The sequence below is a fragment of the Lepisosteus platostomus genome, chromosome 1, assembly GCF_059453375.1.
Source record: "Lepisosteus platostomus isolate fLepPlt1 chromosome 1, fLepPlt1.hap1, whole genome shotgun sequence".
NCBI lineage: Eukaryota > Metazoa > Chordata > Actinopteri > Semionotiformes > Lepisosteidae > Lepisosteus > Lepisosteus platostomus.
This window is the reverse complement of record NC_142611.1, coordinates 12,214,908-12,231,500: the sequence shown is the minus strand read 5'-3', so window position 1 is coordinate 12,231,500 and position 16,593 is coordinate 12,214,908. Positions and strand designations below refer to the sequence as shown.

The 16,593-nt window shown below is 44.6% G+C and overlaps 1 protein-coding gene across 3 annotated transcripts in view; it reads right to left on the bottom strand.

Moving 5' to 3' along the window:
* rnf38 (ring finger protein 38) overlaps window positions 1–16,593 on the bottom strand; it is a 65,258-nt gene that overhangs the window by 7,193 nt on the left and 41,472 nt on the right. For all 3 annotated transcript variants that reach the window (XM_088624492.1, XM_088624502.1, XM_088624513.1), the window contains 5 exons: window positions 7,455–7,648; window positions 4,901–5,114; window positions 3,827–3,979; window positions 1,459–1,623; window positions 233–394 (listed from right to left, as the gene is read on the bottom strand). In XM_088624492.1, coding sequence (XP_088480618.1) covers window positions 233–394; window positions 1,459–1,623; window positions 3,827–3,979; window positions 4,901–5,114; window positions 7,455–7,648 — 888 coding nt within the window. The remainder of the gene's footprint in view (window positions 1–232; window positions 395–1,458; window positions 1,624–3,826; window positions 3,980–4,900; window positions 5,115–7,454; window positions 7,649–16,593) is intronic.

Sequence of the window (16,593 nt, the reverse complement as noted above, 5' to 3'; positions counted from 1 at the left end):
TGGCACCAATCGGACCAAACAACAGAACTCAAACTCTTCTTTGACCAATCATTTTCGTTTTCCCCCATTTTCTCACTATGTGGGTATTTTTTTTCATCTTTCTGCAGTTCTTTGTTCCACGTTCTGTCGTCTCAGCACATTTCCAGCATGACTCTACGTCTTGGTTGCGTATAAACAGTACCCTGAGGCAAATCTACAGAGCTTTGTGAACTTAAGCCGAGTGGGAACTTACAACTCCGAACAGCTCTTGATGCAGGGGGTCGTGGGATAGGAACTGGAGCGGTGTGGAAGGGGGCAGGCTGGTGGGGTGTGAAGAATGAGGGTAGTTGAACCCTCCCCCCACTGACAGGTGGTCACCCAGGAGCTCCACCTCGTTCTCTATCCTTTGTAGTGGCTGCAGAGGAACAAAGGCAGGAAGGCCCGGGGGTTAATGTACTGATATGGCACATTCTATAGACTCCAACATGCTGGACCCTGTGAGAGCGGTACATACCGCAAGCACACAGACCTAAGAACTACTGAAATTCTTCCTACATAATATCTGAACAAATCCAGCAAATTTTACAGAGAAGCTCACACATAAAAAGCTCAATCACAATATAAACTTCCACTAAACTAAGTATTCCAAATACAGGCACCAGCACTGTAGGTGCTGTGTGTGTTAACATAACCCCAGAATTTTTGGTCTTATTATTGTTAAAGCAGAGAGCATCCTTACTTTGTGTTTGGCAGATAACTATAAGATTGCAATTCCACAGTGCTAATTAACTATTATGTCTCGCCTCACTGAGTAGACAACTATCTACTAGCAAACCCTAAGTACTGGACATTTGATCTGACATTTATCAACAAGTAGAATTAAAGCTCATTTAAGTAGAACTTAACAGGAGCCATAGATTTCAGAAACAAATATATTTAGAATTAGAAACAAAACCTGCCCTACAAAAGAATAAACCTGGATTTTTCAGAACACTTTAGCTCAGAATTACAAATATAACTAGAATAGTCCTAACACTAAGAAGCGTGTTACTGTTACGACCCAGGTGGAATTCTGGATCCAAAAGTAGGACATTCACCACCTCAGTAGCACGTCCATCTGTGCGTTTTCTAACGGATTCACAGCCACCCAACGAATAACAGGGTTGCAGGAAGCCTGAACCTATTCTGGCAAGCAACGAGCGCAAGGCAGGATACACCCTGGAAGGGACGCCAGTCCATCACAGGGCAAACACACACACACACCACACACCAGGGCCAATTAACCTATCAGTATGTCTTCGGACCACGGGAGGAAACTGGAGCACCTGGAGGAAGCCCATACAAACGCGGGGAGAACATGCACTGAATCGAGCCCGGGGCCCGAGCTCCACTGAGCTGCTCTCCCCCCCAGAAACACATCTTCCCTTGAAAGACTTTCACCGGTGTGGAAACAGGCAGCGCGCCCAGCGCGACACTCACCGATCGGGACTGCTGGGTCTGGAAGGGGACGAACTGGCCGGGGGGAGGGAGGTGGGGTGGGTGGTGTGAGAGGTGGGGGGGGTGTATTAGGAAGGGGTCGCTGGAGATCAGAGACGGGAATGCATAGGGAACGGGCAGGTGCTGAACAGAGCATGCCTGCAGCATCTGAAACAAAGCCGAGAGAGAGAGAGCACTGTTATATTCAAGAGAACAGTGGACACCCATACCTCTTTTTACAAATTGCCTTTCAAGAAAATGCGAAACCAGGACGCGTGCGAATTGTTACCCACGTTTCGAATAATGAAAGCCAGCTTCTGAACTCTGAAGAAAAATGCGATTGGAAGAAAAAACTCTCTACATTTGGCAGAGGTTTGGAAAGTGAAGGGGAAGGCGACTCATATCAAGTGTTCACGTCACCTTCCACTAACTAGTGTGGGTGAAGGCTAGCACAGAGCCTTCGAAATGGCACAGGAGACAAGTGTGAGACCGTTTACTGCGTCTTGCTTCGTGCCCTGTTCAATATTGTGTACACTCGTACGTTTCGTGAGAATATTTGTGTCTTAGACTTTATCACGGGCAGTAAGGGTGTTATGAAAATTGTGAATGGGTGTGTAATTACATAAAAAGAAAACGAAGTGCTTACAGTACTGTAGTTAGGTATGCTGACTAACTAGGTAAGCAGTGTTATTACTAAAAACACAAACCACGGTATGAATGTTAATTATTGTTGGTACTTTTGTCATTTTTTGGTGAATTAAAAATTAAAAGAAGGGGTGGCATTTTTGGGGTCCGGAATGGTTCAGAATTTTCCCCATAAGAAATAATGGAAAGAGATTTTTCGTTTTAGAAATTTTCACTTTTTGAAAGGGTTATTGGGAACGGATTATGTTTACAAAAAGAGGAACGTGTGTATTCTATTCACCTTCATCTGAATCACAGAACGGAGACCGATATGTTACAGTTCTAGAACACATCCATTTCCTCGACAGTGAGAGATTGTGTCAAGGGTTGGTCAATGAACTGCTATCTTTCTTTTTCCAAATGAATAACTACACTTGTTCAATCCAGTCAAGAGCTGTTGAGCCCGTCTTGGCAAAATATTTTTTTAAAAATATTGTATCTCCAGGTAGTTTGTTTAAAAGAAAATTCTCAACAGACTATAAAGGGCATTCAAGTGTTCAACACTGAACAAGCCCTGAATCACCTGATAATCACATGATTTTCTTTTACTGCCATTTCCAAATATTCTTAAGACAGCTTTGAATTGTGCGACATTTTATCCTTTCATAATATCATATAATAACATTGGGAAACAATGTGCATCATTGCAGAATGACCTGCGTTATTTAAGTTTTTAATTAGAAAGTCATGACCCCAGAATTTGCCAAGCTTCTGGCACAGAAACCTTTGTCCTTTGAATAATTCAGAAAGTCAAAACTTCTTTTTAAATTTCAGATTTCTTTAACTGCCATGTCTTATGTGTCTTCGTTTGATAAAATATCATCTTGCTCAGAATCCTTTAAGTTTAAATACTGTATGCCTTTGATATTTTACATTTGACAAAATTCTTCATAATAAGATATTGCAGAAGTTGAACAGGCTCACCCATCCTGAGAATTACTGTTGCAGGCCACTAGAGGGCACCAATGTACAGGTTACTGAGAAAACTGCTATTGACTAGAAAGGGTTTTGCTGTGGAAATGTGTCTGATCAAACTACAGTGACATGGACCTCATCCAAAAGCACATGGAGCACCACAGCTAAAAAGATGCAAGCACAGTGAGGTACACTTTAAGGGGGGGAAGCAAAGAGATATTTCACGGGAACATTTTAAGCTGTTCCTGGGTGTAGGGATTCATGGACATAGAAAAAATAATTACGTGAAACATCAAAGGCAGAAAATTAGATAAGACCTCTCTGTCTCGGTTCAGGATTCCCACTTCTAAAATAAAAATTATATGAAATTACCAGCTCCTGGTCATGCAATTAGTACCATTACTGACTGAAGCCATGGGATTCTGTGTATTCCTCATCTAGAAAGTACCAAAATCTTTATCTGGAGCTGGCTTTCCTCAAGGTTTCCTGTCCTTTAGGCCTGCGTTATGACAGCTCTAAAGCAGGGCAGGGAGATCGCATCCCTGTGGGGCCAGTGTGTCTGCCTCCAGGTTTTCATTCCAGCTCATCTCTTAGCAACCTAAAAACCAGCTCGTTCCCTAGCGGCCCAACGAGATCGACCTGACAGTTTCTCCCAGCACTCCCAGCATGCAACGAACCTACAGACCAGAGCCAGGACTGGATACCCTTGGTCTACGTTGTCGGTCGACACGCTTGGTGTACACTGGGTGCAGGCGGCGTGCGGAGGACTCACCGGGGGTGGGACGCTGCACACGGGATAGTGCTGCCCGCTGAAGACCACCGAGCAGCCCGGGACCTGCTGCGTGTGCTGGCCCGTGCACAGGGGGATGCCGTGAGGCGCCACTGTGGTGACGGTGTACGACACGGGCACGGTGCCCTGGTGAATCTACACGCAAAGCAATGGGTTAAAGGTCACGTACAGCCCACCACAAGAAAACACCACATCGCAGATGACGCAGCGCTTTCTTTCAGCTGCTAATTAACGGCGTTCGATATCTCAATCGCTGCGCCGGAGCTCAACCTGTCGACCCATGAACAGAGCAGAAGCCTGGACCTCGCTCGTTTGCCTTAATTAACTCAGGATTTCTACCGCAAATCAAGAGGAGGAAAGGAAACGCAGGAACACTTCTACATAAAGCACTGCTTCCGATTTCACAGGAAAGGCGAACGTGGGAGCAGAAATGAAAAAGAGTTCTCCGGCGCATGTACGTTGAAGACCGTCTACATAAAGAGGACAGAGGGTTAAGGAAATGTTTTTCACAGCTACGCTAAGAGGAGTATTTCACAAAGAGAGAAGTGGGACAAAGTTTTCTTTTACACAATGTTGCGAACCCACATTCATAAAACAGAGAAGTTTCCAGAAAGGTTCTCAGATTTTTTACACCACATGGGGAAGAGCTATTTCTCTTTGTAGTTAGTGGCTTGTGTGCCTGGAGCGGCTGCCAAAGGGATGGGTGGAACTGAAGTACCAAAGCTCGACTGGAAGAAGACATGAAAGTTCTCGACGAGAATGGTGCAGTCAAAAACGCGAAGCCCTGAACGTGATGATCAGGTGATTTTCCATTGACCTCCATTTCCAAATGTTCTTTGAATTGTGCACCATTTTATCCGTTTATAATAAGTAAAATAACACAAAAATGTGGGAGACGGCTTTCTTCGACACCACGCAAACCCACATTCAGAAACCAGAGGAGTTTTCCAGGCTGTCACATTTTTGACACCACAGGCGGAAGAGTTTCGTTCTCTTCTTCGCAGCGTGTGGAGCTCCACACGACAGACCCCCTCCCCCCCCCCGACCGCGGCTCACCTGGTCGTGGATGTCCACCATGACGGCGCTCTGCTGGGGCGGGTGGGCGGCGGGGTGCAGGAGCCGAGGGGACATGTTGGGGGGGTGGAAGGCGCGGGGCTCCTCCAGGCTAGGGGGCTGGCCGTAGGGCAGGTGGTGGAAGTTCTCGTCCTGCCCGACGGCGCTGTGCCTGGACAGCCGGTCCCTGCGCCCCCGCTGCCGCCTCACGGGAGGGCTGAGGTCAAGAGGAAGAGGACGACACAGAGGTCAGAACAGCACTGCGCCTTGAGGAACAGGACAGCTTCTTCTGATTTCAACCTTTAAAACCACTCCCTCGCAATGGTGACCTGAAGAGTATCCAATACAATATATACAAGATACGAGAAGATCACTTCATTAGCCATATACAATTTCTTGCATTAGGAATTTGTCTTTTCGCATACCCCAGCTTGCTCTCCATGAGACACACAGACAGGGAGAGAAGCTTGGGGTCAGAGCGCAGGGTCAGCCATTTATACAGCACCCCTGGAGCAGTTGGGGTTAAGGGCCTTGCTGAGGAGCCCAGCAGAGTAGGGCAGTTGGGGTTAAGGGCCTTGCTCAGGAGCCCAACGGAGTAGGATTCCTCTGCCGGCTGCGGGATTTGAACCAGCAACCTTCCAGGCACAGGCGCAGATCCTTAGCCCCAGAGCCATTTTTCTTCTTTTGTACATACATTAAACATATACAATAAAAGCAATGGAACAGGTAAAGGTCTATTCCATTCTGAAAGGAAAAGGAAAACATTTCAGTTTTTCACACCTGTGTCTTTTTTTTCCTTCTCCTTTCAGCACGGAATAAACCTTCACCTGTTCCTTTGCAAGCCTGTACATGCTGACGCAGCCCCCCACTCAAACTTCTACAATAAAATCATATACTGGGGCTAGGAAAATCACCTTGCCCAAGGCTACAACAGCTGTATCCCCCTTTGGGCTGGAACGCTTGACCTTCGTGTCTGGAGTCTCGAGTCCTAACCGCTACATCAACCAAATTCAAGACGGGCTTCAATACAGCCGGACTGTGACCGCGCGCAGAAAGCAAGCCTGGTACAAACGGACGTAGTGATGACTGATCACTAGGCGGCACTCCTTACCTTGTACCACAAATGAAAACGCCCATGCACAAGCACAGGCGTGTGTGACAGACAATACAAAATGCAATACTATTACAGCAATATAAATGATTACATTTTTGTTTCAACAGATGACAAAAAAAAAGAAGAACTGGTATCATTATTAAAAATGATTAAGGACGACAAAGCTACACTGGAGCCTATATTCTATAGAATTGGAGCTCAGAGCTACTGTTCATACAGAATCTGCGTTTTTGCCATTAAATCATAAAAACTTTCTATTGGGCACAGTGCAGAAAAGCTTGAGCTGAAAGTCAAGAATTTGATGTCCTCCAAACCTGAAATTGTGTAAAACAAATCAAGAACCACAAAGTAAATACTAAGACAATAGCCGCCCCATGTAAAACCAAACTGTAGGGGGCACTATAACAGTCCCTTCCTCACCAGTCTTAAGCAACTGGTCAGATTCGGTCTCGATTTGTTGTCACAGCTTGTTATGGTGCAGCTTGAAGCTGCTGTGGTTAAGACATGAGCACTCTTATATAGAAAGCACAAAAATCATTGTTCCACTAAGAAAAACAAATCTCGGCAACACTTCTAAACTGTTTCTGCCAAACAACTACTAGGTTTCATAGCAGAAAAGTTCCTTCTGTAACTCTAATCAGGGCAGCCTGGCTTGGGAGCCTCCGGGCCCAGTACATTTTAGGACACTGAGAAAACTCCGTTGTGTCATTCAGTAGGATCTGGCTATCTTATCATGCTGGAGTGGGGCTTGATTTCTGCACACTGCCAGTGTCACAACATTCATGTCCTCCCACTGCTGGGACACTCAATCATGCCAGGGACAGAATTCCAGAAGCCAGTTAACCTACGGTCTCTTGACTGAGGGTGGAAACCCTCTTCTCAACCTGCTGCCTGTTACTTGTGCCTTAACCAGCTCTTACTAGCTGATGAGCAGACACAGGTAGCAATGACACCCCACAACGGGCAATTTTTTCCTTCTCCGACTGGTCACATTTCAGGCACAAAGCCTGACTGAGGTCAGTCCTGAAGCTCAGAATTCAGTACAGGATTGATACCATAAAAAAAAAACCATCTGACCTCTTAAGACGCAAAGGAAAACTTACAAATATGTCCCCAGACAGAAAACGGACAACCGTGAGGCTCGACGACAGCAAGAACTCGATCAGAGCAGAAACCTGAAGGGGCAGTGAACACGAGGAGGACGTACAAACTCCACACAGACAGCACCCCGGGTCCAGAACTGATCCAGGGCCCCAGCACCGTGAGGCAGCAATGCTGGCCGCGGCGTCGCCATGGCGCCCCACCAGTCATTTATGACGGAGCCGAACACGTGGACGCGCAAAGGGAGCTTGGAGCGCACGGTCCCGTCCCCCTGTCGTCTTAAAGAAGGCGCAGCGTCCCCAAAGGCTTCAAACCCACTGCAGCCCCCCCTCCACCCCGTACCTCCTCCTGTTGCGTGCCGGCGTGTGGCACCTTTCCCCTGAGAAGTGGTGCTGGTTGGGCCGGGCCGAGGGGGGTCTCCGATTGGCTGGCATCTCCCATGGCCGCATCGGGGGCGAGGGGGCGGGCGAGGCGGAGGAGAAATCGAAGACGGGGTGCGAGAGCCGCTGGCGCTTGGGGCTCGGGCTGTCTTCACTCTGAAATGAAGGAGGGGGGGGGGGGGTCAGTGGAGAGACGAGGAAATCAGGCCAGGCAACGGACTGGAAAACATTCCTGTCAGAATCTCACACTGCGGCTTCCAAGTCATAACACACAGACCTGTAGAGAACGGTTCACTCGTCTTAATTAACCTTTACCGCCCCGGGCTCACTGCCAGCCTGGTGCCCGCGGTTCTCTTCTCAGCGAATGGCCTGTGCTTTTAGGCTGTGGCGCAGTGACACCGCACTACAGTGTGAAAATGTTAATCTGACATCACCAAAATCTCAAACACTGCTCATGTTTTTTTGTCAGCCCCCCCCACCCCCCACCACGCTATATGACACCAAGACCCACCCTGGTCCTGGACGAACACAGCTGCTGCTCGTTTTCATTACAGCAGAGCCCTACATCTCCAGTGCTCAGTAATGGCTTCATTTATCTGCTTCTTTGTTCACACAAACTTTGTTTTTGCAGTGTCACAAACACCTGAATTCAAGGGTACGGCTTGGACCAACTTCAGCATTAAGAACTTTACAAAGCCTCTTCTCAGCCTGCTGCCTGTTACTTGTGACTTATCAGCTCTTACTAGCTGATGAGCAGACACAGGTAGCGCAATGACACCCACAACGGGCATTTTTTCCTTCTCCGATTGGTCACATTTCAGGCACAAAGACTGATTGAGGTCAGGTCTGAAGCTCAGAATATAGTACAGGATTGATACCATAAAAAAAAAAAACTTTTGACCTCTTCAGACACAAAGGAAAACTTATAAATATGTCCCAAACAGAAAACTAAAATCAATGAGCCTCAACAAGAGTAAGAACCATCTATAAGACCATAAACTAGAAAAGACAGTGATCCCCTAGGGACAGGGTGGGAAACTACTTTATCTATATCAAGAAAAAAAAATAAAGCTATTGAGAGCATAAAAAAATGCCGGAGCTGCAGCAATGCTAGACCCAGCAGAGCTTGCTTCAAACTCAGCAGAGACACCTGAATATCTCTAGACTGATTTAAGAGACAGAAATAAAAGACACGGAGCTGTTTATCGTTGCGTGAAAGACCGGCAACGAGAATGGATTACTGTTGCTTCTACACAAGTTGTCCACTGTCATAACAATATAATTACATGACTATAGCTGCAATCACAATAAACCTATGTAAAGCATCAGTATTCACCAAGATAATCCTAGTACACGGAGAATAATGATCAAACTAAACCTGCAATTACTGAGTTTTCATTCAAAGCCTACACAGATAGCGTAACAACCTGTATAAAGCCACAACAGCCTAGAATTCAGTCATACTTCATTCTTGCTTTCCCCCTGCCACTAAGTTGTGTGGGACCTTTAAAGAACACACAGTCCATGCCAACCTCAGCCAGAGAAGCAGGCAACTGTCGCAACACGCCGATGACGCACGCGCACAGCGCATGCTTTGGCTCACTCCGCGCAGATTAGTCAAGCTTGCGATGATGTCACTTCCTGAACTGGAAGGTGCGCTTCTTGCTCATATCTGTGACTTACGCAGCAGCGTAATCGGACAGCACTATCGCATCCCAAAGCGGAACGGCCAGCAAAAGGGATCACCAGAGCACATGGCACACATGTCCATCCTACAGCCCAATGATCTCATTTCAGACTGCCTATCGGCACTGAAGGAAAAGGAATTAGGGGTGGATCCGGAAGAAGAATGTTCTGGGGCACTCATCCCCTTCGAAAGGCAGAGGGCATTGCTCATCGCTTCTGAATAAAACCGAGTGATCATCTACACCCCCATGACACGGCACTGCTTTCCTGCCAGGAGGGGTGTTGCTCAGAGGATTTGAAAAAAAATTGTCTCAGGAGTACTTCTCAATCCAGTCAGTATTTAGGAGACATTCTGGAACTACTCCCGAGACCCTCTTCTTCCTCTGTGAACCAGAAGTGAGCTGGCGTGCTTGTTTCCAAACACACTTTGCAGATTCTTGTAAACTCTACGCCACTGTGCATACAGGCCCTAGGTAGTGGGCCAATGCTGTAATAAGTGACTTTATATTAGAGCTCCTTTTCTGGTCTCTATCTATATACTAACTGTTGTACATGTTCAAAGATTTGCTTGCTGTAAAATTAAAATGGTCAGATATTCGTGGCTTTTGTTTACATCCATTTACTTTAATGTACTTTAGCATTTACTGAGAAAAGGAAGTGACATCTATGATTCAATCTATGACCCCCCTCAATGAAAACTTAATAAAACTGAGATGGTTTCCTTCCCATTTTCCTGAACTATAGTAGCAAACAGCTGAAATAATAAAATAATTCAGAAAATTCTCTGTTTATCCCACGGGATACTGTTCACTGTGTGTGAAAAACAGAAACGGGACAGCGAGCCTTTTTTAAAGCTCTAAAAAAAAAAAAAGCTAAGCGAACACAACAGAAACAAAAAGGGAAATGAGGCTGGTCACATTCAGGTGACTCAGGCCCTGCAGGGAGAGCAGGACTGGTTTGTTGGGGTTTTTATTTTTTTAAACGTGATGAAATGTTCTTCCTGGGTGGGGCGTCATTTTCGCAATCTTGTCTCTTCTCTGCGAGGACACCCCTTGGGTTCCAAAACAGATCCTCCGGGCCTTTCTGGAGGTTTTTTTTTTCTCCTCCCTCCTCGGAATCTGATGAGAAGAGACAGCCCCTCCCCTCCACAGAGGAATCATTAGGCCAGTGTTGCTAACAGCCAGAGGCTACAGTGAAACCAGGGCAACACACCAACTCTATTCCAGGACTGCCAGACCATAAGCAGCCTGCCCGCTCTGCGAGCTGAAATACTGCGGCCTGCTCTCAGTTTCATTAAACCACGCTGACAATTTACAGAACAGGGGCTATTTGTAACCTGACTGCTAAAGCTAAGTGTTGTCTGTCCTTTGAGCAACTCTTCTTACAGGCTCTGGCTAAATAGGACACGTTCAGATACAGAGCTGGGCAGGAGGCTGCATTTTGCCTGACAGTGCAATGATGGGCTCTGGGTAAATTAATCAAATCAGTGAAATACAAGCCTTTATTAGATTATATTAGTGATTTACTCTCAAAACAGGATGACTTTGGTAATGCTAGGGAGGGGGTGGATTTGAAAGATACTGGGCTGTCCTTATTGAGACATCTTTGAACTTTAAAAAAAAGCAGAAATTGTAAACTCCTAATTAAACCACTCTGCTTTTACCTGCCACATCAAGATGCTTGCTCTAGAAATGTAAAGCTTTTGGAAACAGCACAGCCATTAAAAGTGTTGTGTGGTAAAAAGCACTCAATGTTCAAGTACAGAATACTCTATTCATGTTCACGGTGACCAAGTCACGAGGTCTCTAGAGTTGTTTTACAGGAGGGCTTCCTCATCCTCAGTTCCTCAGGCTGTCACCAGCAGATCTCCCTAAACCACCAGCAGCTCAAGACCTCAACAAGAAAATGGCTGACCTGAATCGCTTTCCATCACAGTTGAAGCTGCTGCCGATGTACTGGGGTCCTGTTACACGCTTTCAGACACACAGTGCAAGCACAGATAGGAGGACAAAACGGAGAGAGCCAGGAGCCCTATGTTTATGCACAGATCTACCAGCTGTAAGAGGCTAAGTCAGCTTTGAAATACAGAAAATCCCAAACAAGCTGAAACACTGATGCTGCTCTAAAGTGCACGTCATCAGTTATAAACAGAGATACAAGCACAATTAAAGAGTAGCCCTGGAACAAATGCTATCTTCTGGGAAAATACTAACTGGGTTTTGGCTATCCCAAATTCGCCATATTCAAAGACAGAAGACATCATCTGGGACACAGACGACCTTCCTGTGCTTTCAAGCTGTTCTGCACATTGCCAAACCTTCACTCTGAGCTACAGTAAGCCTCAGTCTCAAGCCAGCGTTTCTCTTCTCACCAGAAAGGGACATAAGTGGAGTTTGTCCAGTACTGCTAGATTACAATTTGACTATCGTCTTGAAGAGCCATGGTAGATCCCATCATTACACTCCCAAATGATCACATTTGTGCAGTTAATCAGACATTTGCACAGATTTTTAAAAGCGTTTTGTACAGGAAACAAAGATCTGCACGCGTTTCAGTCCGTAAATGAATGGATCAGCTGCCTGCTCAAAATCGTTCAGAAATCACAGATGATTCTGCTTCCAAAAAGCTAACAAAAGAGGCATCCCAAATTAGTCCTGAATGGATCAGGAGGAGGAAAATGGGTTCATGAATACTAATGCTACCATATCACATTCTTTTACGCTAGGGGGTCAAGTTGAATTTTTAAAGTGCTGCATACGTCCAAATATTTCTCCCCTAAAATTCCAAGTTGTAGTTTACCATGCAGGTGAATTTTTTGTTTTGCTTTAAGATGTCAGTAAAGCATTGGCTTTTAAGCTTGTTGATAATAGGAAATACCAAATAATACATATGTTGACTGAACCTGTTGTTTTATTTATGTGTTAAATAATTCCGTGTTTTTCCATTAGGGAGATGTCTATGTTTAAAAACCAAAAATCCCATTTACTCTACGTGATTGCCTTATGAAATGTAGTTTCATCGTGCAACACAGCTGGAATACATTTTATTTAATGGACTACACGACGGGCAGGGATATGAATTAGTGTTTTCTTGAAATGTACAGTGCTTTTTTGCATGCATTAGCAACTGCATCGGTAAGTGTTGATGCTCAAGACAGGGTATGAAAACTACATTTCATGCAAAACGCTGCAGTTAGGTTTAGTCATAGACAAAGAGGACGGCAAAAACTACAAGCAATACACTATAGAGATTGCTCTTCTTAGCCTGGGACACCCCACACAACTTAATAAAATTATTTCTATTATGTTTGTTTTTTTTACTTACTATAATGTACAGTAAACTAGCACAATACATTAAGTAGTGATAGGAAATCCACCAGTACATTCAGTCTGGTGTGTCAATACTGTCCACTTTAATTACATAGAGCCCTAGGTAAAGCTCAAATCAATAACTGAATGGCTTGAGAAAAATCAATGTTTTTTCCTATACTCCACACCAACATTTCTCAAGGCAAAATAAAAACCAAGAATCTAGTGTCCCAGATGCTCTTATAAGGAGCTGCTGCTCCCGAGTCTCGGTTATTCTCGAGCTGTCATTCAGCAACGGCAAACGTTCCAAAATGACCATCAGTAGGGCGATGGCCTCCGTGTTTCAAGCCGGAGTCCGCGCTGGAGGAAAAGCTGGCCAGCTCGTACAGATCACCACAGTGTACAGTTACAAACACGCTCGCTTCCTAGCCTGTATATATTTCTCTTGTCGTGCTGTCACCCCTGTCAGGCTGTTGCTGTTCTGAGCTCCTGCTGCATCAACGATTACACCTCAGTATATGTGCGCTTCATTGGCTGTGCGTTCTGGAGGTGCACTCAGTATGAAAGACTAACATTGCACAACGAAGGTGGTTCATACTGAATCCTAAATGAATCGCATTTACAGTCACTAAACTTTTTTTTTATATATAGCTCCGACGGTTCGGGCGTTTCTTCTACAGCACAGAAGTTGCTAATAAGACATTTCACAGGAGATGTCTCGGTGAATGAAGCAGCTCTATAAATAAATCATCCCTGCGACGGTGTGACTGGCGGGAGGCTAAGTTTTCTGTCATGAGCAGCCATATCAGGATGGCACAGACACTCGCAAAAGAGACATTTCATTTACACTTCGCCCGGGTCTCTTTTTTCCCCCCCGCCTCGCTGCCGTTGGTAAAAAAAATCGACAGCTGGAATGGTCCTAACAATATAAACTATTAGCTAAAACACAAACCCTAATGGAAGACAAACTAAAGTTTGTGCAACCTGTCTTCTTTACACAAGGTAGCATCCTATGACATCCAGTATGATCAGTCAAATATTTCGAGTGCCTTATTTACGAGCTACTGTACCACCACACTTTCAGCTTTGAACTGCAAACGGTGCTGAAATGGAGGGCAATACTCTCAGATAATCCCCTGAGAACCTGTATTTTCCTGAGCAGGAGACATGGCAGGTGTGAGCTCGTGTAGCAAGGGCTGAGCTGCTGTCATGACATGTTTAAACACTGGCAGCGCGTTTGGTGTGTGACGGGACGCCATCTTCACCAGGTACTGCATGTCGTCTCGGGTTGTCATTTATCTGCTGCATCCCGCAGTAAAAACACCGCACCTGACAGACAGACCTCCATAAAGTTAGTACAATCTACACGGTGCTCCCCAATGCTGCCGGGATTAAACCAGACATCAATGAGAAACATGAGTTGTCCTTTATTAGTTATCATTTAATAAAAGATTAGTCATCTAGGTGACTAATTCTTATCAGACTTACCCACTATCCTTCAACTGACTAAGTACCCAACAGTCAGAGACATTTCTGTAGGTGGACATAGCTCATATCAAGGGCTCTGAAAATCATAATTAGATCAAGCCGGGCTATGGATTTATTTTTGCAACAAGCTATCTTACTTTGATTGATACTGAAACTGAATAGCAATTTAAATATGGATATTTGACCGTTTACACTAAGAAATGTAAAGTATTCTTACCATCCGCAACAGAAGACAAACTTCATACAACGAAACTAAATTATTTTATTTAGCGTTTTATCATTCATTTGGTTGACAGTATTTTTCCCCCCCAAAATGACTTACATAAGTAATCATTCACACAGCTGGGTATGGTGTTGGCACAATCGGAGTTAGTTACCCGGCGCAAAACTACACCAGCAGCAGTCCCATACAAGATTCGAACCTACAACCTTTCTGTTAAAAGCCCAAAGCACTAAATGCTCCTCCACACTGAAACTGAAGGACTGATGAACACTACATCAAATGAAACCACTTACAGTATGAACACTAACTACTCCTTTTCCGTGTTAAAGTTAAAGGAGGGAACGCACATTGTCCGACTGCATTGTTAAATCTCTGGAGTTACCATTTTAATGATTTTGAAATAATGTTCAAAGACGTTCGGTGAATTCAAGTGGCCTGTGCCATATTCTCACGTGAGCTCTATCTAAACACTGGACACAGAGTTCTAAAACACCCCCTGAAAAAATATATATTTACAGCTCTCTACATATGCAATTTCTTGACGTACTTCAGATTCCATCTATTTTTATCCAATTCAGGGTCACTTGGAGCCCGAGCCTATCCCAGCAAGCAAAGGGGCAAGGTAGGGTACACCTTGGACAGGACACAACTCTATCACAGGGGAGACACACAGACACTTAGAAGTCAATTAACCTACCAGCATGTCTTTGGACTGCGGGAGGAAACCCACACGAACATGGGGAGAACATACATACTCCACACAGACAGTCCCCCAGGTCTGGAATTAAACCCAGGGCCTCAGTACAGAGAGGCAGCCAATGCCAACCACTGCATCACGATGCCACCCTTTCATTCACTTCATGTCAAAAAAGTATTTTCTTCTTGAGTCAAAACAGAATTCACATTGCTATACCATAACTGTATAGAAATAATCATGTGTCAAAGTTAGCTAGTCGCAAGGACTCAACTATAACCAGTAGCACTGGGACTTAATCAGACTTGCAAAAAATAACTCTTTTTCTATTCTAACTGAATTTTGTACACTCTCCCTTTTCCAAATCAAATCAGATCTGTAGTTTGATGAGCACCTTACCTACTGTTTAACCAATCAGCTTGATTAAAATGCACAATTATAGGCATTAATATTTATTATAATAATACTTAAATGTTCTTTTTTTCTGTTTCGCTCCTCTCTAAGGATACCCTTTTTTACAGAATTTCTCATTTACATAATCAATGTGTGACATTAATATTCCAAGTTACAGCATTGTGTGTTGCAAACCTAACTTTATTTTCCTATAACATGTAATTACAAGCACGTTGTCAAGGGCTGTGTTATAAATTACTGTGAATTCTAAAGGCAGGTAGGCAACAGAAAGCCATTACATTTATCCTGCAGACAAGTAAAGTTAAAAGTAAGTAAAGCTGTACCAGTCTATGGCTCAGGAGTTCCAGTTGGATCTCATTCCAGCTCTGGACTTAACTGAACAAAAATGTCTCTTGACTGGATCCTCTGCAAAGTTTTTTTCAGAGGATCCGAATACCTACAAGTCAATCTCCAATATGTTTAATTATGTTGTAAAGTTAACTAAGCATTCAACAGTCGAACTGGAGAATAAAATGAGATTAAAACCAGCCTGCTCACTGGTTTCTCAGGTAGGCTTAGGGTACCCCTGCTGTCAATGTTACCTTATCTGGCCACTCTTCTGCATTGCTGAGGATTTTTTTAAATTAAAGATACCACTTCACATTGTATGGTTGTCTTTTACCTGCAAGTTTCTACATTTTAAGCCTAGGACAACAAAGGCATCCAAAAACGATGCTACTGAGGCCTGAAGGTTTTAAATGCCACATCCTGTACCTTCAGGCAAAACAGATATTTGACTTCCTTGTTCGAACTACCCAACACCTACAACGCGGATTAGGAGAAGCAGCTCACAAGTCAAAGAATCTGGCCCCTTAATTTGTCCTTCAAGGTCTCGAGCTGTAAACAAAACAGGAACTGATATATCAGGTTTTAAAAGTATTAAGATTTATTTTTTTAATGCCACATGCTGGATGTGTTGTGCTATTCCAAGCCTTCTTCTACCACAAACTATGTTACCAGCTACAGCTCTTCTGGAACCAACCCATTCAGGAGGACACTGCCGGTGTTGCTCAGGCTCCTGAAAGCTACTTTGCAACCGATTCCGAGTGTTGATATCAGGTGCCGGAAAGTGAGACCGAAACGGGATAGAATACAGACCCATTAAAAACCCACTGGCGTACAGAAAACAGTAGCTGTTCCTTTTCCGCTAGCTTGCTCTGGAGAAGCTGCACATACGTTAACTGCTGGAGCTGAACATGGAAGAGCGAGCTGATCCAAGACACAATAGACACCATTGTTTTGCCATTTT